The sequence below is a fragment of the Oncorhynchus kisutch genome, unplaced genomic scaffold (assembly GCF_002021735.2).
Source record: "Oncorhynchus kisutch isolate 150728-3 unplaced genomic scaffold, Okis_V2 Okis05a-Okis16b_hom, whole genome shotgun sequence".
NCBI lineage: Eukaryota > Metazoa > Chordata > Actinopteri > Salmoniformes > Salmonidae > Oncorhynchus > Oncorhynchus kisutch.
Window position 1 is genome coordinate 2,904,476 of NW_022261982.1, and position 25,749 is coordinate 2,930,224.

At 45.3% G+C, this 25,749-nt stretch overlaps 3 protein-coding genes across 5 annotated transcripts in view; 2 read left to right on the forward strand and 1 right to left on the reverse strand.

Moving 5' to 3' along the window:
* LOC109876969 (trafficking kinesin-binding protein 2) overlaps positions 1–25,749 on the reverse strand; it is a 77,769-nt gene that overhangs the window by 29,378 nt on the left and 22,642 nt on the right. Inside the window, exon 4 of one of the 3 annotated variants that reach the window (XM_031813215.1) lies at positions 487–531. The exons of the other annotated variants lie outside the window; for them this stretch is intronic. Coding sequence (XP_031669075.1) covers positions 487–531 — 45 coding nt within the window. The remainder of the gene's footprint in view (positions 1–486; positions 532–25,749) is intronic. 3 annotated transcript variants of the gene reach the window in all.
* Positions 13,991–16,531, forward strand: LOC116359749 (E3 ubiquitin-protein ligase TRIM21-like). Its single transcript, XM_031813221.1, has 3 exons — positions 13,991–14,061; positions 14,703–14,969; positions 15,007–16,531. The coding sequence occupies exons 2-3, from the start codon at positions 14,712–14,714 to the stop codon at positions 15,982–15,984; spliced, it is 1,236 nt and encodes a 411-aa protein (XP_031669081.1). The 5' UTR covers positions 13,991–14,061; positions 14,703–14,711; the 3' UTR covers positions 15,985–16,531.
* Positions 20,713–24,802, forward strand: LOC116359748 (E3 ubiquitin-protein ligase TRIM39-like). Its single transcript, XM_031813220.1, has 2 exons — positions 20,713–20,765; positions 22,997–24,802. The coding sequence occupies exon 2, from the start codon at positions 23,006–23,008 to the stop codon at positions 24,278–24,280; it is 1,275 nt and encodes a 424-aa protein (XP_031669080.1). The 5' UTR covers positions 20,713–20,765; positions 22,997–23,005; the 3' UTR covers positions 24,281–24,802.

A 25,749-nucleotide genomic window follows, 5' to 3' on the forward strand; every position in this document is an offset into this window, starting at 1 on the left:
ACACTACTGAGCAGACACTACTGAGCAGACACTACTGAGCAGACACTACTGAGCAGACACTACTGAGCAGACACTACTGAGCAGACACCACTGAGCAGACACCACTGAGCAGACACCACTGAGCAGACACCACTGAGCAGACACCACTGAGCAGACACCACTGAGCAGACACCACTGAGCAGACACCACTGAGCAGACACCACTGAGCAGACACCACTGAGCAGACACCACTGAGCAGACACCACTGAGCAGACACCACTGAGCAGACACCACTGAGCAGACACCACTGAGCAGACACTCCAGTGTGGAAGGTGGCAGTAAATGACCAACATTGGCTCTACAACCCCTCAAAAACAGGAAAGAAGAAAATGTACCACTTTAAAATGCAGCTGGCCCTCCATGACACTGCCCAATGCCAAAGATAAGAGGTTCCACGTGCACCCTCTAAAACCTGCTAGAGACAAAGTCCTGACATCAGGGACTTACTTGGGTTTTGGATTTGTCCTGAATGTTTTTGGCTTGTAGATGTGTCTGTGGAGGGTTTAGAAACAAATGGAAGGATTTACAAAAAAAGCTTTAAGGTTGTCCCGTTCCACTCAATAGCTGAAGGAGTGATAGACCTCACCAAAAATGGGACCTATTCAAACAAAGGACTGATCTCCTCTGGCTCAGTAGGTTACAGCCCCAAACGCTGTGATGTTCACACAGAGATAGACCAACCAACATGAAAAAATACAAAAGCATTTGGTAGAACTGAAACAAGACCCCTTTCTCTTGGTCACAGATGGACAAACATCACTTTGTACTTCAAGCGGAAGTTGCAACGAGTCGGCAGGCATTTGAATGGCATCTGTGCATTGCTCAGAGCCAGCAGGGAAGACCATTCACTATCATCAGTTCTATGAAAATGGTGCCATGTTGTACTTGCACAAAATATATTATTTTACAGTTATAAGGAAGGTGAAATCATATAGTTAGTCAATAGATCAGTTAATTATTACTATATATCAGTCATATCAGTCATTTCAGGCCCCATTCAACCACTTTCGTTGAATAGGAGCTACATAACATGATATTTACCTGGGCTCCCTAGTGGCACAGCGTTCTAAAGGCACTGCATCTCAGTGCTAGAGGTGTCACTACAGACCCTGATTCAATTCCGGGCTGTATCACAACCGGCTGTGATCGGGAGTCCAAAAGAATTTGATCTTAACTGACTTGCCTAGTTAAATAAAGGTTCAATTTTCAAAAATTCAAATTTTAGCATCATTTTTCTACTATGTACTTGAGCTTGTGTCCTCAAAAGTGAGTGACTACACCTCAGCAACTAAAACAATTTTTACCAGGAAGGTGAGATTTTAACCATATGCAGCATTATTAGTTATTGTTTATGGCCCTCTCATAATTGGATATCAATGTCTATTAAGGTATAAATCTACTTTTTGCTATGACCTCTAACAGGATATATCTAACTCTGTGGCTGTCCTTTTATAGCCATTCTGTAAACTAAAGTAGTCTAGTGGGTGGGACTTGTTCTGGGTTAGGGAGGGATCACAGGATTCCATCCAAGCCAGTGGAAGGGATCAACCAATAAATCATATTCCTGAACAGACACTCCAGTACAGCAGGGGGCAGTAAAACACTCTAAAATGAAGACAGCTACATTTCTAACTCTATGGTCTTCTATTAGGTTTCAGAAATGTCCACCTCCAGCAATGTCCTGTCTGAAGAGCAGTTCCTGTGCTCTGTCTGTCTGGATGTGTTCACTGAGCCAGTCTCTATTCCATGTGGACACAACTTCTGCAAGGCCTGTATCAGTGAATACTGGAACACCACTGCCCTGTGCCAGTGTCCACTGTGTAAGGACACATTCAATAGAAGACCGGACCTAAAAACCAACACAACACTCAGAGAAGTTGCAGATCATTTTAAGAGGATGAAGGTCTCAGACAGAGAGGAGTCCTCTTCCAAGCCTGGAGAAGTAGCACAAGTGCAGCAGATGATCCAGGAGCGACAGGATCCTGAGCTGAGGAGGATACGTCAGTGGTCAGTGGATGTGACTCTGGATCCTGATACAGCACACTGCAAGCTCATTGTGTCGGAGGACAGGAAACAAGTGAGCTATGGAGACGTACGCCAGATTCTCCCTGACCTCCCAGAGAGGTTTGAATGTTATCTATCGGTCCTGGGAAAGGAGGGCTTCTCCTCAGGGAGATTCTACTTTGAAGTTCAGGTTAGGGGGAAGATTGAATGGCAGGTAGGAGTGGCCAGAGAGTCCATCATCAGGAAGGGCCCAACGGCTGTAAGCCCTGAGGGTGGACTCTGGGCTCTGTATATGAATAGGAATAAGTATATAGCCAAGGACACACCCCATATGCACCTCTTCCCGAGTCAGAAACCCCAGAAGGTGGGGGTGTTTGTGGATTACAAGGAGGGTCAGATCTCCTTTTATGATGTAGAAAACATGTCTCATATCTACTCTTTCACTGGTTGTACCTTCACTGAGAAGCTATATCCATACTTGAACCCCTGTGATAATGAGGAGGGTCCAAACTCAGCCCCATTGGTCATCTCTCCTGTCAATCACACTGACTGAATTGGGGTCCAATAAGGCAGAAGTGCTGATAATATTGGGATGCTTTTCAGGGGGTCTGCCAAGTAGTCATACACCAAATTTCATAACATCTAGGGGTTTAACATCATGTCAGAAACTGCATCAACATGATCATCTGAAGCATGCCTGCAATTTATCTAACGTGGTTTTCAATGATTGGTTCACTTGCGCAGCATTAATTATTTGCGGCCTGTTTAGACCACGATGTTTGATATGGTTTTGGTGTTAAAATCAAATGATGCTTGGAATCTGATCTACAGTAGAATATGTTTTAGTTTGTGTCTTTGTTCCCATTTCTTTTCCCCATGTTTCAGTATAGTGTGTTGAGACGTTGTTTGGATTCATTTGGGAGTATGTACTGAATTATCCAAGTCTAGTACAATGCATAACATTTCTAGTGAGTTTTATGTTTTATTTGCATGTGGTCCATGTCAAATAAACATGATAGAATAAATAAATGCTTTGTTCTTGTTTTTATGAGTCTAAAATTGTTTATAAGGGTGATGCAGTGGAACAGAGTCCCAGAATGACCTCTAGATCTGGCTACCTCCCAGCACCTCAATACTCTACCTCCCAGCACCTCCATACTCTGCCTCCCAGCACCTCCATACTCTGCCTCGCAGCACCTCCATACTCTGCCTCGCAGCACCTCCATACTCTGCCTCGCAGCACCTCCATACTCTGCCTCGCAGCACCTCCATACTCTGCCTCGCAGCACCTCCATACTCTGCCTCGCAGCACCTCCATACTCTGCCTCGCAGCACCTCCATACTCTGCCTCGCAGCACCTCCATACTCTGCCTCGCAGCACCTCCATACTCTGCCTCGCAGCACCTCCATACTCTGCCTCGCAGCACCTCCATACTCTGCCTCGCAGCACCTCCATACTCTGCCTCGCAGCACCTCCATACTCTGCCTCGCAGCACCTCCATACTCTGCCTCGCAGCACCTCCATACTCTGCCTCGCAGCACCTCCATACTCTGCCCCTGCAGCACCTCCATACTCTGCCCCTGCAGCACCTCCATACTCTGCCCCTGCAGCACCTCCATACTCTGCCCCTGCAGCACCTCCATACTCTGCCCCTGCAGCACCTCCATACTCTGCCCCTGCAGCACCTCCATACTCTGCCCCTGCAGCACCTCCATACTCTGCCCCTGCAGCACCTCCATACTCTGCCCCTGCAGCACCTCCATACTCTGCCCCTGCAGCACCTCCATACTCTGCCCCTGCAGCACCTCCATACTCTGCCCCTGCAGCACCTCCATACTCTGCCCCTGCAGCACCTCCATACTCTGCCCCTGCAGCACCTCCATACTCTGCCCCTGCAGCACCTCCATACTCTGCCCCTGCAGCACCTCCATACTCTGCCCCTGCAGCACCTCCATACTCTGCCCCTGCAGCACCTCCATACTCTGCCCCTGCAGCACCTCCATACTCTGCCCCTGCAGCACCTCCCTCTGCCCCTGCAGCACCTCCCTCTGCCCCTGCAGCACCTCCCTCTGCCCCTGCAGCACCTCCCTCTGCCCCTGCAGCACCTCCCTCTGCCCCTGCAGCACCTCCCTCTGCCTCCCAGCACCTCCCTCTGCCTCCCAGCACCTCCCTCTGCCTCCCAGCACCTCCCTCTGCCTCCCAGCACCTCCCTCTGCCTCCCAGCACCTCCCTCTGCCTCCCAGCACCTCCCTCTACCTCCCAGCACCTCCCTCTACCTCCCAGCACCAAGGGTTAAAAATACATACAGGCCCTGGTGCCATTTGAGACACAGGAAGGAACAGATGTTCATGTTCACTGGACCAACACTGGGATATGATACATTTATACATGACTCGAACACACACACAATGCCTTTACCAAAACAAACTTAAGATCTCCTTTTATGATGTAGAAAACAGGTCCCATATCTACTGTTTCACTGGTTGTACCTTCACTGAGAAACTATATCCATACTTGAACCCGTGATAATGAGGGTCCAAACTCAGCCCCATTGGTCATCTCTCCTGCCAATCACACTGACTGAATTGGTGTCCAATAAGGCAACAGATGACAATCTGATGGAGCAAATAACAATTAGAGTAACACATCCAATTGTAAAGAGTGTTGTTAATAATAATGGGGCATGTTCCAGAGGGTCTGCCAAGGAGTCACAAACCAAATTTCACAACACCTGGACAGGTGTTTAACATCATGTCAGAAACCACATCAATAAGATATTATAATATGAAGCATGACTGCAATGTATCTCAAGATTGGGTCATTTGTGCAGCATGACTTCTTTGCGGCCTGTTTAGACCATGATGTTTGATATGGTTTTGGTGTTAAAATCAGAGGATAATGCTTGAAATCTGATCTACAGTAGAATATTGTTAAAGTTAGTCTGACTTCGTTCCCATTTCTTTTTCTCATTCAGTGTTGGGACCTTGTTCGGGTTCATTTGGGAGTAGGTTGTACTGAATTAGATCAATTTAGCAGGATGCATCGAATTTCTTGTGCAATTTATCTTTTAATCGTACCTGAACCCTGTCAAATAAACATAATAAATATGTTTGTTTGGTTCAATAAAATACTAATAACATACAGCTAAATGTTTAGTAAAAAAGGAGATTAGCATCCTGTTGGAGGTAGAAGGTTAAGCTTCCCAGAGGACAGTGGAACAGAGGGGTGACTGCAGCAGTGGCTTCTGAGGCCCACACTGACCTCTAGATGTGGCCCCTCCCTCCAGAAGCCAGGGTTAAACACACACACAGGCCCTGGTTTCATTTGAGACACAAGAAGGAACGAACACCTTCACTGGACTCTGATACAATTATACACAACTCGAAAACACGCACGCACACACCAAACGTGCACACACACACACAGCTAGTTTTCACTTACCTGTACAACTTTAAATGGACAAATAAACTAAACCAAGCACAGAGAATGTGAAACAGTTAAGTCAAATCAAATGTTATTGGTCACATACACATGGTTAGCAGATGTTAATGCGAGTAGCAAAATGCTTGTGCTTCTAGTTCTGACCGTGCAGTAATATCTAACAAGTAAACTACCTTTACACAAGTGTAAAGGAATGAATAAGAATATGTACATATAAATATATGGATGAGCGATGGCCGTTCAGCATAAGCAAGATGCAGTAGATGGTATAGAGTACAGTATATACATATGACATGAGTAATGTAGGGTATGTAAACATTACATAAAGTGGCATTGTTAAGTGACTAGTGATACATGTATTACATCCAATTATTAAAGTGGCTAGAGATTGAGTCAGTATGTTGGCAGCAGCTACTCAATGTTAGTGATGCTGTTTAACAGTCTGATGGCCTTTGAGTTAGAAGCTGTTTTTCAGTCTCTCGGCCCCTGCTTTGATGCACCTGTACTGACCTCGCCTTCTGGATGATAGCAGGGTGAACAGGCAGTGGCTCGGGTGGTTGTTGTCCTTGATGATCTTTTTGGCCTTCCTGTAGCATCGGGTGGTGTAGGTGTCCTGGAGGGCAGGTAGTTTGCCCCCGGTGATGCGTTGTGCAGACCTCACTACCCTCTGGAGAGCCTTATGGTTGTGGGCGGAGCAGTTGCCGTACCAGGAGGTGATACAGCCCGACAGGATGCTCTCGATTGTGCATCTGTAAAAGTTTGTGAGTGCTTTTGGTGACAAGCTAATTTCTTCAGCCTCCTGAAGTTGCGCCTTCTTCACCATGCTGTCTGTGTGGGTGGACCATTTCAGTTTGTCCGTGATGTATACGCCGAGGAACTTAAAACTTTCCACCTTCTCCACTACTGTCCCGTCGATGTGGATAAGGGGGTGCGGCCCTCTGCTGTTTCCTGAAGTCCACGACCATGTCCTTAGTTTTGTTGACGTGGAGTGTGAGGTTATTTTCCTGACACCACACTCCGAGGGCCCTCACCTCCTCCCTGTAGGCCGTCTCGTTGATGTTGGTAATCAAGCCTACCACTGTAGTGTCGTCTGCAAACATGATGATTGAGTTGGAGGCGTGTGTGGTCACGCAGTCATGGGTGAACAGGGAGTACAGGAGAGGGCTGAGAACGCACCCTTATGGGGCCCCAATGTTGAGGATCAGCGGGGTGAAGATGTTGTTTCCTACCCTCACCACCTGGGGGCAGCCCGTCAGAAAGTCCAGAACCCAGTTGCACAGGGCGGGGTCAAGACCCAGGGTCTCGAGCTTAATGACGAGTTTGGTGGGTACTACGGTGTTAAATGCTGAGCTGTAGTCGATGAACAGCATTCTCACATAGGTATTCCTCTTGTCCAGATGGGTTAGGGCAGTGTGCAGTGTGGTTGCGATTGCGTCGTCTGTGGACCTATTGGGGCGGTAAGTAAATTGGAGTGGGTCTAGGTGTCAGGTAGGGTGGAGGTGATATGATCCTTGACTAGTCTCTCAAAGCACTTCATGATGACAGAAGTGAGTGCTACAGGACAAAAGTCATTTAGTTCAGTAATATTTGCCTGCTTGGGTACAGGAACAATGGTGGCCCTCTTGAAGCATGTGGGAACAGCAGACCAAGATAGGGACTGATTGAATATGTCCGTAAACACACCAGCCAGCTGGTCTGCGCATGCTCTGAGGGCGCGGCTGGGGATGCCGTCTGGGCCTGCAGCCTGGCGAGGGTTAACACGTTTAAATGTTTTACTCACGTTGGTTGCGGTGAAGGAGAGCCCGCAGGTTTTGGTAGCGGGCCGTGTCAGTGGCACTGTATTGTCCTCAAAGCGAGCAAAGAAGTTGTTTAGTTTGTCTGGGAGCAAGACATTGGTGTCTGTGACTGGGCTGGTTTTCGTTTTGTAGTCCGTGATTGACTAAGTTGTGTGCAGAACAGGGAGGAGTTGAGTGATAACATTTAGCTAAAGTGAAACTGCATAACTCTCCTGCTCCAAATCACTCTACACACAGATACACAGTCAACCTTCTCTCAAGACAAAGAGGAAAAACACACCCAGGTAAGTAGAGAAAGAGATTAATATGGACACTGGTGATCATTTTACTCAAAAATCACATTACTTTGTGTTTCTCAGCTGTTCTTTCTTTGATCATTGTAAAACAATCAGGTAAAAATGTGAGAATTGACAATGTTACAAGTACATTGAAAGTCACTTCTCCAAATGTAAAGACATTTAGGGCATGTGCTCCATAATATACAAAGGTAGAACAAATTATACATCTTCTGGATATCGTTTCTCTATCTACAGTACTCTGGGTAAAAATCATGATGTCTGTGGAACACTGAATCAATATTATTTTGGTAGAGCTATATACACTCTTGTTTAACTTTCTAAAGATACCTTCCAACACTGACTCATTCAAGGAAGTCATTTTATAGAACTGGTTGCTCCACAGATAGAATGGGGAAAACAAGATTGTTCACACAGAGACAAAAACCTGTGATGGCATGCAGCCTTTTAAAGTAGTCTAGTCGGTGGGACTTGTTCTGGGTTAGGGAGGGATCACAGGATTCCATCCAAGCCAGTGGAAGGGATCAACCAATAAATCATATTCCTGAACAGACACTCCAGTACAGCAGGGGGCAGTAAAACTCTAAAATGAAGACAGCTACATTTCTACCTCTGTGGTCTTCTATTAGGTTTCAGAAATGTCCACCTCCAGCACTGTCCTGTCTGAAGAGCAGTTCCTGTGCTCTGTCTGTCTGGATGTGTTCACTGATCCAGTCTCTATTCCATGTGGACACAACTTCTGCAAGGCCTGTATCAGTGAATACTGGAACACCACTGCCCTGTGCCAGTGTCCACTGTGTAAGGACACATTCAATAGAAGACCGGACCTAAAAACCAACACAACACTCAGAGAAGTTGCAGATCATTTTAAGAGGATGAAGGTCTCAGACAGAGAGGAGTCCTCTTCCAAGCCTGGAGAAGTAGCACAAGTGCAGCAGATGATCCAGGAGCGACAGGATCCTGAGCTGAGGAGGATACGTCAGTGGTCAGTGGATGTGACTCTGGATCCTGATACAGCACACTGCAAGCTCATTGTGTCGGAGGACAGGAAACAAGTGAGCTATGGAGACGTACGCCAGATTCTCCCTGACCTCCCAGAGAGGTTTGAATGTTATCTATCGGTCCTGGGAAAGGAGGGCTTCTCCTCAGGGAGATTCTACTTTGAAGTTCAGGTTAGGGGGAAGATTGAATGGCAGGTAGGAGTGGCCAGAGAGTCCATCATCAGGAAGGGCCCAACGGCTGTAAGCCCTGAGGGTGGACTCTGGGCTCTGTATATGAATAGGAATAAGTATATAGCCAAGGACACACCCCATATGCACCTCTTCCCGAGTCAGAAACCCCAGAAGGTGGGGGTGTTTGTGGATTACAAGGAGGGTCAGATCTCCTTTTATGATGTAGAAAACATGTCTCATATCTACTCTTTCACTGGTTGTACCTTCACTGAGAAGCTATATCCATACTTGAACCCCTGTGATAATGAGGAGGGTCCAAACTCAGCCCCATTGGTCATCTCTCCTGTCAATCACACTGACTGAATTGGGGTCCAATAAGGCAGAAGTGCTGATAATATTGGGATGCTTTTCAGGGGGTCTGCCAAGTAGTCATACACCAAATTTCATAACATCTAGGGGTTTAACATCATGTCAGAAACTGCATCAACATGATCATCTGAAGCATGCCTGCAATTTATCTAACGTGGTTTTCAATGATTGGTTCACTTGCGCAGCATTAATTATTTGCGGCCTGTTTAGACCACGATGTTTGATATGGTTTTGGTGTTAAAATCAAATGATGCTTGGAATCTGATCTACAGTAGAATATGTTTTAGTTTGTGTCTTTGTTCCCATTTCTTTTCCCCATGTTTCAGTATAGTGTGTTGAGACGTTGTTTGGATTCATTTGGGAGTATGTACTGAATTATCCAAGTCTAGTACAATGCATAACATTTCTAGTGAGTTTTATGTTTTATTTGCATGTGGTCCATGTCAAATAAACATGATAGAATAAATAAATGCTTTGTTCTTGTTTTTATGAGTCTAAAATTGTTTATAAGGGTGATGCAGTGGAACAGAGTCCCAGAATGACCTCTAGATCTGGCTACCTCCCAGCACCTCAATACTCTACCTCCCAGCACCTCCATACTCTGCCTCGCAGCACCTCCATACTCTGCCTCGCAGCACCTCCATACTCTGCCTCGCAGCACCTCCATACTCTGCCTCGCAGCACCTCCATACTCTGCCTCGCAGCACCTCCATACTCTGCCTCGCAGCACCTCCATACTCTGCCTCGCAGCACCTCCATACTCTGCCTCGCAGCACCTCCATACTCTGCCTCGCAGCACCTCCATACTCTGCCTCGCAGCACCTCCATACTCTGCCTCGCAGCACCTCCATACTCTGCCTCGCAGCACCTCCATACTCTGCCTCGCAGCACCTCCATACTCTGCCTCGCAGCACCTCCATACTCTGCCTCGCAGCACCTCCATACTCTGCCTCGCAGCACCTCCATACTCTGCTCCCCATACTCCCCCGACACCTCCATACTCTGCCCCTGCAGCACCTCCATACTCTGCCCCTGCAGCACCTCCATACTCTGCCCCTGCAGCACCTCCATACTCTGCCCCTGCAGCACCTCCATACTCTGCCCCTGCAGCACCTCCATACTCTGCCCCTGCAGCACCTCCATACTCTGCCCCTGCAGCACCTCCATACTCTGCCCCTGCAGCACCTCCATACTCTGCCCTGCAGCACCTCCATACTCTGCCCCTGCAGCACCTCCATACTCTGCCCTGCAGCACCTCCATACTCTGCCCCTGCAGCACCTCCATACTCTGCCCCTGCAGCACCTCCATACTCTGCCCTGCAGCACCTCCATACTCTGCCCCTGCAGCACCTCCATACTCTGCCCCTGCAGCACATCCATACTCTGCCCCTGCAGCACCTCCATACTCTGCCCCTGTCAGCACTCCAACTCTGCCCCTGCAGCACCTCCCTCTGCCCCTTGCAGCACCTCCCTCTGCCCCTGCAGCACCTCCCTCTGCCCTGCAGCACCTCCTCTGCCCCTCCAGCACCTCCCTCTGCCCTCCAGCACCTCCCTCTGCCTCCCAGCACCTCCCTCTGCCTCCCAGCACCTCCCTCTGCCTCCCAGCACCTCCCTCTGCCTCCCAGCACCTCCCTCTGCCTCCCAGCACCTCCCTCTGCCTCCCAGCACCTCCCTCTACCTCCCAGCACCTCCCTCTACCTCCCAGCACCAAGGGTTAAAAATACATACAGGCCCTGGTGCCATTTGAGACACAGGAAGGAACAGATGTTCATGTTCACTGGACCAACACTGGGATATGATACATTTATACATGACTCGAACACACACACAATGCCTTTACCAAAACAAACTTAAGATCTCCTTTTATGATGTAGAAAACAGGTCCCATATCTACTGTTTCACTGGTTGTACCTTCACTGAGAAACTATATCCATACTTGAACCCGTGATAATGAGGGTCCAAACTCAGCCCCATTGGTCATCTCTCCTGCCAATCACACTGACTGAATTGGTGTCCAATAAGGCAACAGATGACAATCTGATGGAGCAAATAACAATTAGAGTAACACATCCAATTGTAAAGAGTGTTGTTAATAATAATGGGGCATGTTCCAGAGGGTCTGCCAAGGAGTCACAAACCAAATTTCACAACACCTGGACAGGTGTTTAACATCATGTCAGAAACCACATCAATAAGATATTATAATATGAAGCATGACTGCAATGTATCTCAAGATTGGGTCATTTGTGCAGCATGACTTCTTTGCGGCCTGTTTAGACCATGATGTTTGATATGGTTTTGGTGTTAAAATCAGAGGATAATGCTTGAAATCTGATCTACAGTAGAATATTGTTAAAGTTAGTCTGACTTCGTTCCCATTTCTTTTTCTCATTCAGTGTTGGGACCTTGTTCGGGTTCATTTGGGAGTAGGTTGTACTGAATTAGATCAATTTAGCAGGATGCATCGAATTTCTTGTGCAATTTATCTTTTAATCGTACCTGAACCCTGTCAAATAAACATAATAAATATGTTTGTTTGGTTCAATAAAATACTAATAACATACAGCTAAATGTTTAGTAAAAAAGGAGATTAGCATCCTGTTGGAGGTAGAAGGTTAAGCTTCCCAGAGGACAGTGGAACAGAGGGGTGACTGCAGCAGTGGCTTCTGAGGCCCACACTGACCTCTAGATGTGGCCCCTCCCTCCAGAAGCCAGGGTTAAACACACACACAGGCCCTGGTTTCATTTGAGACACAAGAAGGAACGAACACCTTCACTGGACTCTGATACAATTATACACAACTCGAAAACACGCACGCACACACCAAACGTGCACACACACACACAGCTAGTTTTCACTTACCTGTACAACTTTAAATGGACAAATAAACTAAACCAAGCACAGAGAATGTGAAACAGTTAAGTCAAATCAAATGTTATTGGTCACATACACATGGTTAGCAGATGTTAATGCGAGTAGCAAAATGCTTGTGCTTCTAGTTCTGACCGTGCAGTAATATCTAACAAGTAAACTACCTTTACACAAGTGTAAAGGAATGAATAAGAATATGTACATATAAATATATGGATGAGCGATGGCCGTTCAGCATAAGCAAGATGCAGTAGATGGTATAGAGTACAGTATATACATATGACATGAGTAATGTAGGGTATGTAAACATTACATAAAGTGGCATTGTTAAGTGACTAGTGATACATGTATTACATCCAATTATTAAAGTGGCTAGAGATTGAGTCAGTATGTTGGCAGCAGCTACTCAATGTTAGTGATGCTGTTTAACAGTCTGATGGCCTTTGAGTTAGAAGCTGTTTTTCAGTCTCTCGGCCCCTGCTTTGATGCACCTGTACTGACCTCGCCTTCTGGATGATAGCAGGGTGAACAGGCAGTGGCTCGGGTGGTTGTTGTCCTTGATGATCTTTTTGGCCTTCCTGTAGCATCGGGTGGTGTAGGTGTCCTGGAGGGCAGGTAGTTTGCCCCCGGTGATGCGTTGTGCAGACCTCACTACCCTCTGGAGAGCCTTATGGTTGTGGGCGGAGCAGTTGCCGTACCAGGAGGTGATACAGCCCGACAGGATGCTCTCGATTGTGCATCTGTAAAAGTTTGTGAGTGCTTTTGGTGACAAGCTAATTTCTTCAGCCTCCTGAAGTTGCGCCTTCTTCACCATGCTGTCTGTGTGGGTGGACCATTTCAGTTTGTCCGTGATGTATACGCCGAGGAACTTAAAACTTTCCACCTTCTCCACTACTGTCCCGTCGATGTGGATAAGGGGGTGCGGCCCTCTGCTGTTTCCTGAAGTCCACGACCATGTCCTTAGTTTTGTTGACGTGGAGTGTGAGGTTATTTTCCTGACACCACACTCCGAGGGCCCTCACCTCCTCCCTGTAGGCCGTCTCGTTGATGTTGGTAATCAAGCCTACCACTGTAGTGTCGTCTGCAAACATGATGATTGAGTTGGAGGCGTGTGTGGTCACGCAGTCATGGGTGAACAGGGAGTACAGGAGAGGGCTGAGAACGCACCCTTATGGGGCCCCAATGTTGAGGATCAGCGGGGTGAAGATGTTGTTTCCTACCCTCACCACCTGGGGGCAGCCCGTCAGAAAGTCCAGAACCCAGTTGCACAGGGCGGGGTCAAGACCCAGGGTCTCGAGCTTAATGACGAGTTTGGTGGGTACTACGGTGTTAAATGCTGAGCTGTAGTCGATGAACAGCATTCTCACATAGGTATTCCTCTTGTCCAGATGGGTTAGGGCAGTGTGCAGTGTGGTTGCGATTGCGTCGTCTGTGGACCTATTGGGGCGGTAAGTAAATTGGAGTGGGTCTAGGTGTCAGGTAGGGTGGAGGTGATATGATCCTTGACTAGTCTCTCAAAGCACTTCATGATGACAGAAGTGAGTGCTACAGGACAAAAGTCATTTAGTTCAGTAATATTTGCCTGCTTGGGTACAGGAACAATGGTGGCCCTCTTGAAGCATGTGGGAACAGCAGACCAAGATAGGGACTGATTGAATATGTCCGTAAACACACCAGCCAGCTGGTCTGCGCATGCTCTGAGGGCGCGGCTGGGGATGCCGTCTGGGCCTGCAGCCTGGCGAGGGTTAACACGTTTAAATGTTTTACTCACGTTGGTTGCGGTGAAGGAGAGCCCGCAGGTTTTGGTAGCGGGCCGTGTCAGTGGCACTGTATTGTCCTCAAAGCGAGCAAAGAAGTTGTTTAGTTTGTCTGGGAGCAAGACATTGGTGTCTGTGACTGGGCTGGTTTTCGTTTTGTAGTCCGTGATTGACTAAGTTGTGTGCAGAACAGGGAGGAGTTGAGTGATAACATTTAGCTAAAGTGAAACTGCATAACTCTCCTGCTCCAAATCACTCTACACACAGATACACAGTCAACCTTCTCTCAAGACAAAGAGGAAAAACACACCCAGGTAAGTAGAGAAAGAGATTAATATGGACACTGGTGATCATTTTACTCAAAAATCACATTACTTTGTGTTTCTCAGCTGTTCTTTCTTTGATCATTGTAAAACAATCAGGTAAAAATGTGAGAATTGACAATGTTACAAGTACATTGAAAGTCACTTCTCCAAATGTAAAGACATTTAGGGCATGTGCTCCATAATATACAAAGGTAGAACAAATTATACATCTTCTGGATATCGTTTCTCTATCTACAGTACTCTGGGTAAAAATCATGATGTCTGTGGAACACTGAATCAATATTATTTTGGTAGAGCTATATACACTCTTGTTTAACTTTCTAAAGATACCTTCCAACACTGACTCATTCAAGGAAGTCATTTTATAGAACTGGTTGCTCCACAGATAGAATGGGGAAAACAAGATTGTTCACACAGAGACAAAAACCTGTGATGGCATGCAGCCTTTTAAAGTAGTCTAGTCGGTGGGACTTGTTCTGGGTTAGGGAGGGATCACAGGATTCCATCCAAGCCAATGGAAGGGATCAACCAATAAATCATATTCCTGAACAGACACTCCAGTACAGCAGGGGGCAGTAAAACTCTAAAATGAAGACAGCTACATTTCTACCTCTGTGGTCTTCTATTAGGTTTCAGAAATGTCCACCTCCAGCACTGTCCTGTCTGAAGAGCAGTTCCTGTGCTCTGTCTGTCTGGATGTGTTCACTGATCCAGTCTCTATTCCATGTGGACACAACTTCTGCAAGGTCTGTATCAGGGAATACTGGAACACCACTGCCCTGTGCCAGTGTCCACTGTGTAAGGACACATTCAATACAAGACCGGACCTAAAAACCAACACAACGCTCAGAGAAGTTGCAGATCATTTTAAGAGGATGAAGGTCAGAGAGAGAGGAGTCCTCTTCCAAGCCTGGAGAAGTAGCACAAGTGCAGCAGATGATCCAGGAGCGACTGCTGAAGGTTAAGGAGATCAAACTCTCAGTAGAGCTCAGCCAGAGAGATGCAGAGAGAGAGATAGCAGGAAGTGTGGAGGTCTTCACTGCTCTGGTGCGCTCCATTGAGAGAAGTCAGGGTGAGGTTATTGAGGAGGTTGAGGAGAAGCAGAAAGCAGCTGAGAGGAAGGCTGAAGGGCTCATTGAAGAACTGGAGCAGGAAATCACTGAGCTGCTGAGGAGAGGCACTGAGCTGGACCACCTCCACCAGAACTCCCCATCCCCAATCAAGGACTGGTCTGAGATCAGTGTTCACAGGGATCTGCATGTAGGAACTGTGAGGAGAGCTCGGTCTCAGCTGGAGGAGATGCTTCATAATGAGATGGAGAAGTTGTGTAATGCTGAGCTGAAGATGATACGGCAGTGGTCAGTGGATGTGACTCTGGATCCTGATACAGCACATCCCAAGCTCATTGTGTCTGAGAACAGGAAACAAGTGAGCTTTGGAGACAAAGGGCAGATTCTCCCTGACCTCCCAAAGCGGTTTGATATGTATCTATCGGTCTTGGGAAAGGAGGGCTTCTCCTCAGGGAGATTCTACTTTGAGGTTCAGGTGAGAGGGAAGATTGAGTGGCAGGTAGGCGTGGCCAGAGAGTCCATCATCAGGAAGGGCCCAAAAGTTAAAAGCCCAGATGCTAGACTCTGGGCTCTGTATATGAAGGGTGAGAATAAGTATGAGATCAAGGACACACCCCCTATCCCCCTCTTCCTGAGTCAGAAACCCCAGAAGGTGGGGGTGTTTGTGGATTACAAGGAGGGTCAGATCTCCTTTTATGATGTAGAAAACATGTCTCATATCTATTCTTTCACTGGTTGTACCTTCACTGAGAAGCTATATCCATACTTGAACCCCTGTAATAATTCTGAGGGTCCAAACTCAGCCCCATTGGTCATCTCTCCTGTCAATCACATTGACTGAATTGGGGTCCAATAGGGCAGAAGTGCTGATAATATTGGGCCGCTTCCAGGTGGTCTGCCAAGGAGTCGCAAAACAAATTTCACAACACCTGGACAGGTGTTTAACATTACGACAGAAACCGCATCAATATGATGTTATAATCTCAAGCATGACTGCAATATATCTAATGATTGGTTCATTTGTAGAGCATCTTTTAAATCAGAGGATTATGCTTGAAATCTGATCTACCGTTGAATATTGTTTTAGTTTGTCTTTTTTCAAATTTATTTTCCCCATTTTTCAGTATGGTGTGTTGAGACGTTGTTTGGATTAATTTGGGAGTATGTCCTGAATTATCCAAATCTAGTACAATGCATCCATTTCTTGTGAGTTTTCATTGTATGTGGTCAATGTCACATAAACATAATAAATACAGTGAATAAATGTGTTCTTGTTTTTGAGTCTAAATTGTTTATAAGGACGATGCATCCTAGAGGGCAGTGGAACAGAGGGGTTACTGCAGCAGTGCATTGTAGTAATCTGAGACCCACACTGACCTCTAGATCTGGCTCCCCCCCTCCTCCTCCCAACCCTCTACCTCAGCACTTAGGGTTAAAAATACACAGAGGCCCTGGTGCCTTCTGGAAATCAGGAAGGAACAAACACATTCAGTGGACCAACACTGGGCTCTGATATTTTATACATGACTCCAAAAGATGCACAGACACACACTAATGTTGCGAGCATATATACACACACACACACACACACACACACTGAGCTTAACCTTACCTAGACAAAATTAAAATGGTCAAAAAACTAAACTAAGCCAAGGACAGAGAAAAGTACAAGAGTTAAATTCTGGGCAGAACAGGGATGAGTTGAGAGATAACATTTCACTAAAGTGAAAGCACAACTGCATAACAGAAAATCTACTGTCTCAGCCACTGCCTGTCACCAAGGGAGTACCCCAAGGCTCAATCCTAGGTCCCACGCTCTTCTCAATTTACATCAACTACATAGCTCAGGCAGTAGGAAGCTCTCTCAACCATTTATATGCAGATGATAGATACAGTCTTATACTCAACTGGCCCCTCACCGGGTTGTGTTAAATGCTCGACAAACCTTTCTTATAGGCTGACCACATCGCAGGTGCGAGCGTTGCAAAATAAATGTAGGAGTCTATGTTATTGCATTATTGCGCCAAAAAGCATCTGCGTTGCCAAGGGCTAAAATAAAAGTCCTTTCTATTTCCTATGCCGATCACGCTGCAAGTCCTGCCTCTCATATCTTCTCATTGGTTTATAGATGCAGGTACCCACATGCTATCTCCTCATTGGTAATACCCACATGGGTGATTGAAAGAAGAACTGTTGCCGGTTGTCGTGGTAATACTATGAAAGTTTAGAAGCCAATCACCATATAAGTTAAACGATGAAAAGGTCTGGAAGGAGGAGAGTTGACTAGAAACGATTCAGTTGACCGCTTTTCTGTGTGGATTAATTGTCGGAGTAGAGGACCTTGTGCATTTCAGGTAAAATAACAACCTAATGTTTATATCCCAGGACAAATTAGCTAGCAACAGCAAGCTAGCTAAATAGGACAAATTAGATAGCAAGTGCAAGCTAACTAGCTAAATTGACAAATGTGTAATGCTTTTTGACCTGTCCCCAAATTAATGTCATTGGTTCAGAGTTTGTTTTGATATTTTAACCTGCGTGTCGTGATCGCATTTGGTGTAAAAAAAAAAATATACAAAAAAGAAAATTGTGCACGATGGTGCACGAGCGCAGCCAGTTTGGGTTCCGTGTCAGTGTCGAACAAGCTTTCTCTACCCTTGACCTTTGTTTTGGAGGTGTTCAGAAAAAGGTTATGTGGTTTGGTAAGAAGAATGTCCCTCTCCCCACAAGTGTAATTACTACCTCTGAGGGCTTAGAGCTTGAGGTAGTCATCTCATACAAGTACTTGGGAGTACAGGTATGGTACACTGTCCTTCTCTCAGCACATATCGAAGCTGCAGGTTAACCTCTCAGTGCACGGTCTAGTTTCCTTAAGTTCCGCCTGTCTGACGTGCCCAAAGTAAACTGCCTGTTACTCAGAAGCTAGGATATGCATATAATTGGATAGAAAACACAATGAAGTTTCTAAAAACAATTAAAATAATGTCTGAGTATAACAGAACTGATATGGCAGGCGAAAACCCGAGGAAAATCCTTCTGGATTTTTCTTTTTTGGAGCTCCCAATAACTTCCAATGCAATGCCATTGGAAGATCTAATTTCCGCCTCCCAGATTGCAGTTCCTATGGCTTCCACTAGATGTCAACAGTCTTTATACAAGGTTTAGGCTTGTTTTTTTGAAAAATGAAGTAGTATTTGTAGTCTTTCCAAGATGAGAGCCAAGGAAAAAGTAGTCTTTTTGCATGTGTGAACGAGGGCGTGCTCTTCGTTCTTTTCCTTTGCTATTGAACATAGTAATCTCCATATGAAATATCATTTATTTAGATATTAGACAACCTGAGGATTAATAAAAAAAACATTGTTTGACCCTGTTTGGACGAACTTTGCCGGTAACTTTTTGGAATCCTTTGTATGCATGTTGAAAGAGTGGATTATTGAATTCAAATGGTGCCAAATAAACAGCGCTTTTGGGATATAAAGAAGGATTTTATTAAATAAAACAACCATTCAATGTGTAACTGGGACCTTTTGGATTGCAAACAGAGGAAGGTCTTCATAAGTAAGTGATATATTTTATCGCTATTTCTGATTTTGTGATTCCTGTGCTGGTTTGGAAAATATGTTAATGTGAGGCGTTGTCCTCAGACAATCAAACGCTATGCTTTCGCCGTAAATCCTTTTTGAAATCTGACAACACAGTTTAGTTACCAATATTCTAAGCTTTTGGACCATGTAAGACACTTGAATTTTCATGAACGTTTCATACTACGATTTTTTATTTTGAATTTGGCGCTCTGCAATTTTACCGGATGTTGTCGAACTTGATCGTGCTAGTGGGATCCGTGCGCTAAGAGGTTTTAAAGTTAAATCGTAAATTGCTCCTCTTTCACCCCAGCTGCCAAACTAACTGTGATTCAGATGACCGTCCTACTCATGCTAGATTACGGAGACGTAATGTATAGATCAGCAGGTAATGGTGCTCTCTTGAGCAGCTAGATGTTCTTTACCATTCGGCCATCAGATTTGCCACCAATGTTCCTTATTCATTTTTATTTACCTTTATTTAACTAGGCAAGTCAGTTAAGAACAAATTCTCATTTACAATGACGGCCTAGGAACAGTGGGTTAACTGCCTTGTTCAGGGGCAGAACGACAGATTTTTACCTTGTCGGCTCGGGGTTTCGAACTAGAAACCTTTAGGTTACTGGCCCAACGCTCAAACCACTAGGCTACAAATCACTGCACTCTACACTCCTCTGTAAACTGGTCATCTCTGTATACCTGTCGCAAGACCCACTGGTTGATGCTTATTTATAAAAACCCTCTTAGGCCTCATTCCCCCCTATCTGAGATATCTACTGCAGCCCTCATCCTCCACATACAACACCCGTTCTGCCAGTCACATTCTGTTAAAGGTCCCCAAAGCACACACATCCCTGGGTTGCTCCTCTTTTCAGTTCACTGCAGCTAGCGACTGGAACGAGCTGCAACAAACACTCAAACTGGACAGTTTTATCTCCAACTCTTCATTCAAAGACTCAATAATGGACACTCTTACTGACAGTTGTGGCTGCTTTGTGTGATGTATTGTTGTCTCTATCTTCTTGACCTTTGTGCTGTTGTCTGTGCCCAATAATGTTTGTACCATGTTTTGTGCTGCTATCATGTTGTGTTGCAACCATGTTGTTGTCATGTGTTGCTGCCTTGCCGTGTTGTCTTAGGTCTCTCTTTATGTAGTGTTATCTCTCTTGTCGTGAGTGTGTTTCGTCGTCGCAGGAGACCCTTTGCCTTTTGGTAGGCCGTCATTGTAAATAAGAATTTGTTCTTAACACACTTGAATAGTTAAATAAAAAATGTATTAATCTACTTTAAAACTATCTCCTAGTTGCTCTAAACACCACGAAACAGTCCATCTTCTGTCAAGAGGAGAAACAGGTAAGTAAAGAAATAGAAATATGAACCTGGACACTGGTGATATATATTTAATGGTTGTTCTTCCTTTGGTTAAACATCTGGTATATGTGAGAGAATTGACATTTACAAGTACGTTGAAAGTTACTTTTCAAAACTGCCCAGAGGGCAGTGGAACAGAGGGGTTACTGCAGCAGTGCATTGTAGTAATCTGAGACCCTCTACCTCAGATTAATCTGAGTTTCCTCCACCTCCCTCTACCTCCCTCTACCTCCCTCCACCTCCCTCCACCTCCCTCCACCTCCCTCCACCTCCCTCCACCTCCCTCCACCTCCCTCCACCTCCCTCCACCTCCCTCCACCTCCCTCCACCTCCCTCCACCTCCCTCCACCTAGGGTTTAAAATACATACAGGCCCTGGTGCCATCTGACACATGAAGAAACAGACATGTTCACTGGACCAACACTGGGCTCTGATACATTTATACATGACTTGAACACACAAACAGCTAGTTTTCCTTTACCAAAACAAAATTCATTGTCAAATAAACTAAACTAAGCCAAGCAGAGAAAGTGCAACAGTTAAGTTCTGTCCAGAACAGGGAGGAGTTGAGAGATACCTTTTTTCTAAAGTGAAAGTACAAGTGCATAACTCTCCCCTCTTGACAGAAGGTGGACTGTGTAGAGCAACGAGGAGCAGGAAACACACCCAGGTACGTACAGAAACACAAATATTAACCTGGACATTGGGGATTATTATTTAAATAAGTATTGTTCTGTCTGTGACCTTTGTTAAATTCAGACTAAAATCTGATAATTGACAATGTTACAAATACGTTTTTAAAGCTACTTCTCCACATGTAAATACTAAATGTGTTCCATAATATACAAGAGTAGGTCAACAAAACACACTTCCTGGATCTCTGGTCTCTACCTACTCTGGATTAAAAGTATTGTCTGTCTGTGGAACACTGTGAATAAATATTGTATGGGTAGAACTACATACACTCGTCTTAGCATCTAAAGATATATTTAGCATTCAAATAGTGAATTTCTATCCAACGCTGACTCATTCAAGGAAGTCATTTTATAGATATGGTTGCTCCACAGATGGAAAGGGGGAAAACCCAGATTATTTACAGATACAATGGCAAGAAAAAGTATGTGAACCCTTTGGAATGACCTGGATTTCTGCATAAATTAGTCATCCAATCTTATCTGATCTTCATCTTAGTCACAACAACAGACAACACAGTGTGCTTAAACTAATAACACACAGTATTGTTTTGTTGTTGTCTATACTGAAAACATAATTAACATTCACAGTGTAGGTTGGAAAAAGTATGTGAACCCCTAGGCTAATGACTTCTCCAAAAGATAATTGGAGTCAGGAGTCAGCTAACCTGGAGTCCAATCAATGAGATGAGATTGGAGATGTTGGTTAGAGCTGCCCTGCCCTATAAAAAAATAAACTCTGCAAAATTTGAGTTTGCTTTTCACAAGAAGCATTGCCTGATGTGAACCATGTCTCAAACAAGAGAGATCTCAGAAGACTTAAGAATTGTTGACTTGCATAAAGCTGGAAAGGGTTACAAAAGTATCTCTAAAAGCCTTGATGTTCATCAGTCCACAGTAAGACAAATTGTCTAGACGTGGAGAAAGTTCAGCACTGTTGCTACAGGAGAGTCCGTCCTGCAAAGATGACTGCAAGAGAAAAGTGCAGAATACTCAATGAGGTTAAGAAGAATCCTTGAGTGTCAGCTAAAGACTTACAGAAATCTCTGGAACATGCTAATATCTCTGACGAGTCTACGATACGTAAAACACACTAGACAAGAATAGTGTGCATGGGAGGACACCACGGAAGAAGCCACTGCTGTCCGAAAAAAACATTGCATCTGAAGTTCGCAAAAGAGCATCTGGATGTTCCACAGCGCTTCTGGCAAAATATTCTGTGGACAGATTAAACTAAAGTTGAGTTGTTTGGAAGGAACACACAACACTATGTGTGGAGAAAAAAAGGCACAGCACACCAACATCAAAACCTCATCCCAACTGTAAAGTATGGTGTAGGGAGCATCATGGTTTGGAACTGCTTTGCTGCCTCAGGGCCTGGACAGCTTGCCATCAGACAGAAAAATGAATTCCCAAGTTTATCAAGACATTTTGCAGGAGAATGTAATGTTATCTGTCCTCCAATTGAAGCTCATCAGAAGCTGGGTGATGCACCACAACAAAAACACAAAACACAAAAGTAAATCAACAATAGAATAGCTTCAACAGAAGAAAATATGCCTTCTGGAGTGTCCCAGTCAGTCCTGAAATCAATACAATTTAAAATGCTGTGGCATGACCTCGAGAGCGGTTCACACCAGACATCCTAAGAATATTGCTGAACTGAAATAGTTTTGTGAAGATTAATGGTCCAAAATTCCTCCTGACCGTTGTGCAGGTCTAATGCGCAACAGAAAAGGTTTGGTTGGGGTTATTGCTGCCCAAGAAGGGTCAACCTGTTATTAAATTCAAGGGTTCATTTCATTTTTCCATCCTACATTGTGAATGTTTACACAGTGTGTTCAATAAAAGACATGAAAACACAAGTGTGTTATTAGTTTAAGAAGACTGTGTGTGTCTATTGTTGTGACTTAGATGAAGATCAGATCAAATTGTATGACCAATTTATGTAGAAATCCAGGTAATTCCAAAGGGTTCATATACTTTTTCTTGCCACTGTACAAATGCCTGTGATGGCATGTAGCATTTTAAAGTAGTCTAGTGGGTGGGACTTGTTCTGGGTTAGGGAGGGATCACAGGATTCCATCCAAGCCAGTGGAAGGGATCAACCAATAAATCATGTTCCTGAACAAACACTCCAGTACAGCAGGGGGCAGTAAAACTCTAAAATGAAGACAGCTAAATTTCTAACTCTGTGGTCTTCTATTAGGTTTCAGAAATGTCCACCTCCAGCACTGTCCTGTCTGAAGAGCAGTTCCTGTGCTCTGTCTGTCTGGATGTGTTCACTGATCCAGTCTCTATTCCATGTGGACACAACTTCTGCAAGGTCTGTATCAGTGAATACTGGAACACCACTGCCCTGTGCCAGTGTCCACTGTGTAAGGACACATTCAATACAAGACCGGACCTAAAAACCAACACAACACTCAGAGAAGTTGCAGATCATTTTAAGAGGATGAAGGTCAGAGACAGAGAGGAGTCCTCTTCCAAGCCTGGAGATGTAGCACAAGTGCAGCAGATGATCCAGGAGCGACTGCTGAAGGTTAAGGAGATCAAACTCTCAGTAGAGCTCAGCCAGAGAGATGCAGAGAGAGAGATAGCAGGAAGTGTGGAGGTCTTCACTGCTCTGGTGCGCTCCATTGAGAGAAGTCAGGGTGAGGTTATTGAGGTGGTTGAGGAGAAGCAGAAAGCAGCTGAGAGGCAGGCTGAAGGGCTCATTGAAGAACTGGAGCAGGAAATCACTGAGCTGCTGAGGAGAGGCACTGAGCTGGACCCCCTCCACCAGAACTCCCCATCCCCGATCAAGGGCTGGTCTGAGATCAGTGTTCACAGGGATCTGCATGTAGGAACTGTGAGGAAAGCTCTTTCTCAGCTGGAGGAGATGCTTCATAATGAGATGGAGAAGTTGTGTAATGCTGAGCTGAAGATGATACGGCAGTGGTCAGTGGATGTGACTCTGGATCCTGATACAGCACATCCCAAGCTCATTGTGTCTGAGAACAGGAAACAAGTGAGCTATGGAGACAAAGGGCAGATTCTCCCTGACCTCCCAAAGCGGTTTGATATGTATCTATCGGTCTTGGGAAAGGAGGGCTTCTCCTCAGGGAGATTCTACTTTGAGGTTCAGGTGAGAGGGAAGATTGAGTGGCAGGTAGGCGTGGCCAGAGAGTCCATCATCAGGAAGGGCCCAAAAGTTAAAAGCCCAGATACTGGACTCTGGGCTCTGTATATGAAGGGTGAGAATAAGTATGAGATCAAGGACACACCCCATATGCACCTCTTCCCGGGTCAGAAACCCCAGAAGGTGGGGGTGTTTGTGGATTACAAGGAGGGTCAGATCTCCTTTTATGATGTAGAAAACATGTCTCATATCTATTCTTTCACTGGTTGTACCTTCACTGAGAAGCTATATCCATACTTGAACCCCTGTGATAATTCTGAGGGTCCAAACTCAGCCCCATTGGTCATCTCTCCTGTCAATCACACTGACTGAATTGGGGTCCAATAAGGCAGAAGTGCTGATAATATTGGGCCGCTTCCAGGTGGTCTGCCAAGGAGTCGCAAAACAAATTTCACAACACCTGGTGTTTAACATTACACCAGAAACCGCATCAATATGATGTTATAATCTCAAGCATGACTGCAATATATCTAATGATGGGTTCATTTGTAGAGCATCTTTTAAATCAGAGGATTATGCTTGAAATCTGATCTACCGTTGAATATTGTTTTAGTTTGTCTTTTTTCAAATTTATTTTCCCCATTTTTCAGTATAGTGTGTTGAGACGTTGTTTGGATTAATTTGGGAGTATGTACTGAATTATCCAAATCTAGTACAATGCATCCATTTCTTGTGAGTTTTCATTGTATGTGGTCAATGTCAAATAAACATAATAAATACAGTGAATAAATGTTTTGTTCTTGTTTTTATGAGTCTAAATTGATTATAAGGACGATGCATCCCAGAGGGCAGTGGAACAGAATGGTAGTTTGTGTCGGGGGGCTGGGGTCAGTTTGTTATATCTGGAGTACTTCTCCTGTCCTATTCGGTGTCCTGTGTGAATCTAAGTGTGCGTTCTCTAATTCTCTCCTTCTTTCTTTCTCTCTCTCTCTCGGAGGACCTGAGCCCTAGGACCATGCTCCAGGACTACCTGACATGATGACTCCTTGCTGTCCCCAGTCCACCTGGCCATGCTGCTGTTCCAGTTTCAACTGACCTGAGCCCTAGGACCATGCCCCAGGACTACCTGACATGATGACTCCTTGCTGTCCCCAGTCCACCTGGCCATGCTGCTGCTCCAGTTTCAACTGACCTGAGCCCTAGGACCATGCCCCAGGACTACCTGACATGATGACTCCTTGCTGTCCCCAGTCCACCTGGCCATGCTGCTGCTCCAGTTTCAACTTCCACCTGACTGTGTTGCTGCTCCAGTTTCAACTGTTCTGCCTTATTATTATTCGACCATGCTGGTCATTTATGAACATTTGAACATCTTGGCCATGTTCTGTTATAATCTCCACCCGGCACAGCCAGAAGAGGACTGGCCACCCCACATAGCCTGGTTCCTCTCTAGGTTTCTTCCTAGGTTTTGGCCTTTCTAGGGAGTTTTTCCTAGCCACCGTGCTTCTACACCTGCATTGCTTGCGGTTTGGGGTTTTAGGCTGGGTTTCTGTACAGCACTTTGAGATATCAGCTGATGTACGAAGGGCTATATAAATACATTTGATTTGGTTTCTATACAACACTTTGAGATATCAGCTGATGTACGAAGGGCTTTATAAATACATTTGATTTGGTAACTGCATGGCGGTCTTCATTTACCCTCGGAGAGAAGTGGAGCAAATGTCCCACTGGCCCTTATCTGAACAGGAGCTTAACGCCCCACTGAACAACCCTCCAGGCAGTACACTGTGGGCTGTGCCAAGAGAAACTGTCTGACCCCCTAAATCTTACTGTACCCC

Excerpts from the sequence above, each read along its gene's own strand:
- LOC116359749 (XM_031813221.1), top strand. The coding sequence starts at position 14,712 with ATGTCCACCTCCAGCACTGTCCTGTCTGAAGAGCAGTTCCTGTGCTCT. Across the intron at positions 14,970-15,006 it reads TGAAGGTCAGAGAGAGAGGA|CAGATGATCCAGGAGCGACT; the intron begins GTCCTCTTCCAA and ends GCACAAGTGCAG.
- LOC116359748 (XM_031813220.1), top strand. The coding sequence starts at position 23,006 with ATGTCCACCTCCAGCACTGTCCTGTCTGAAGAGCAGTTCCTGTGCTCT.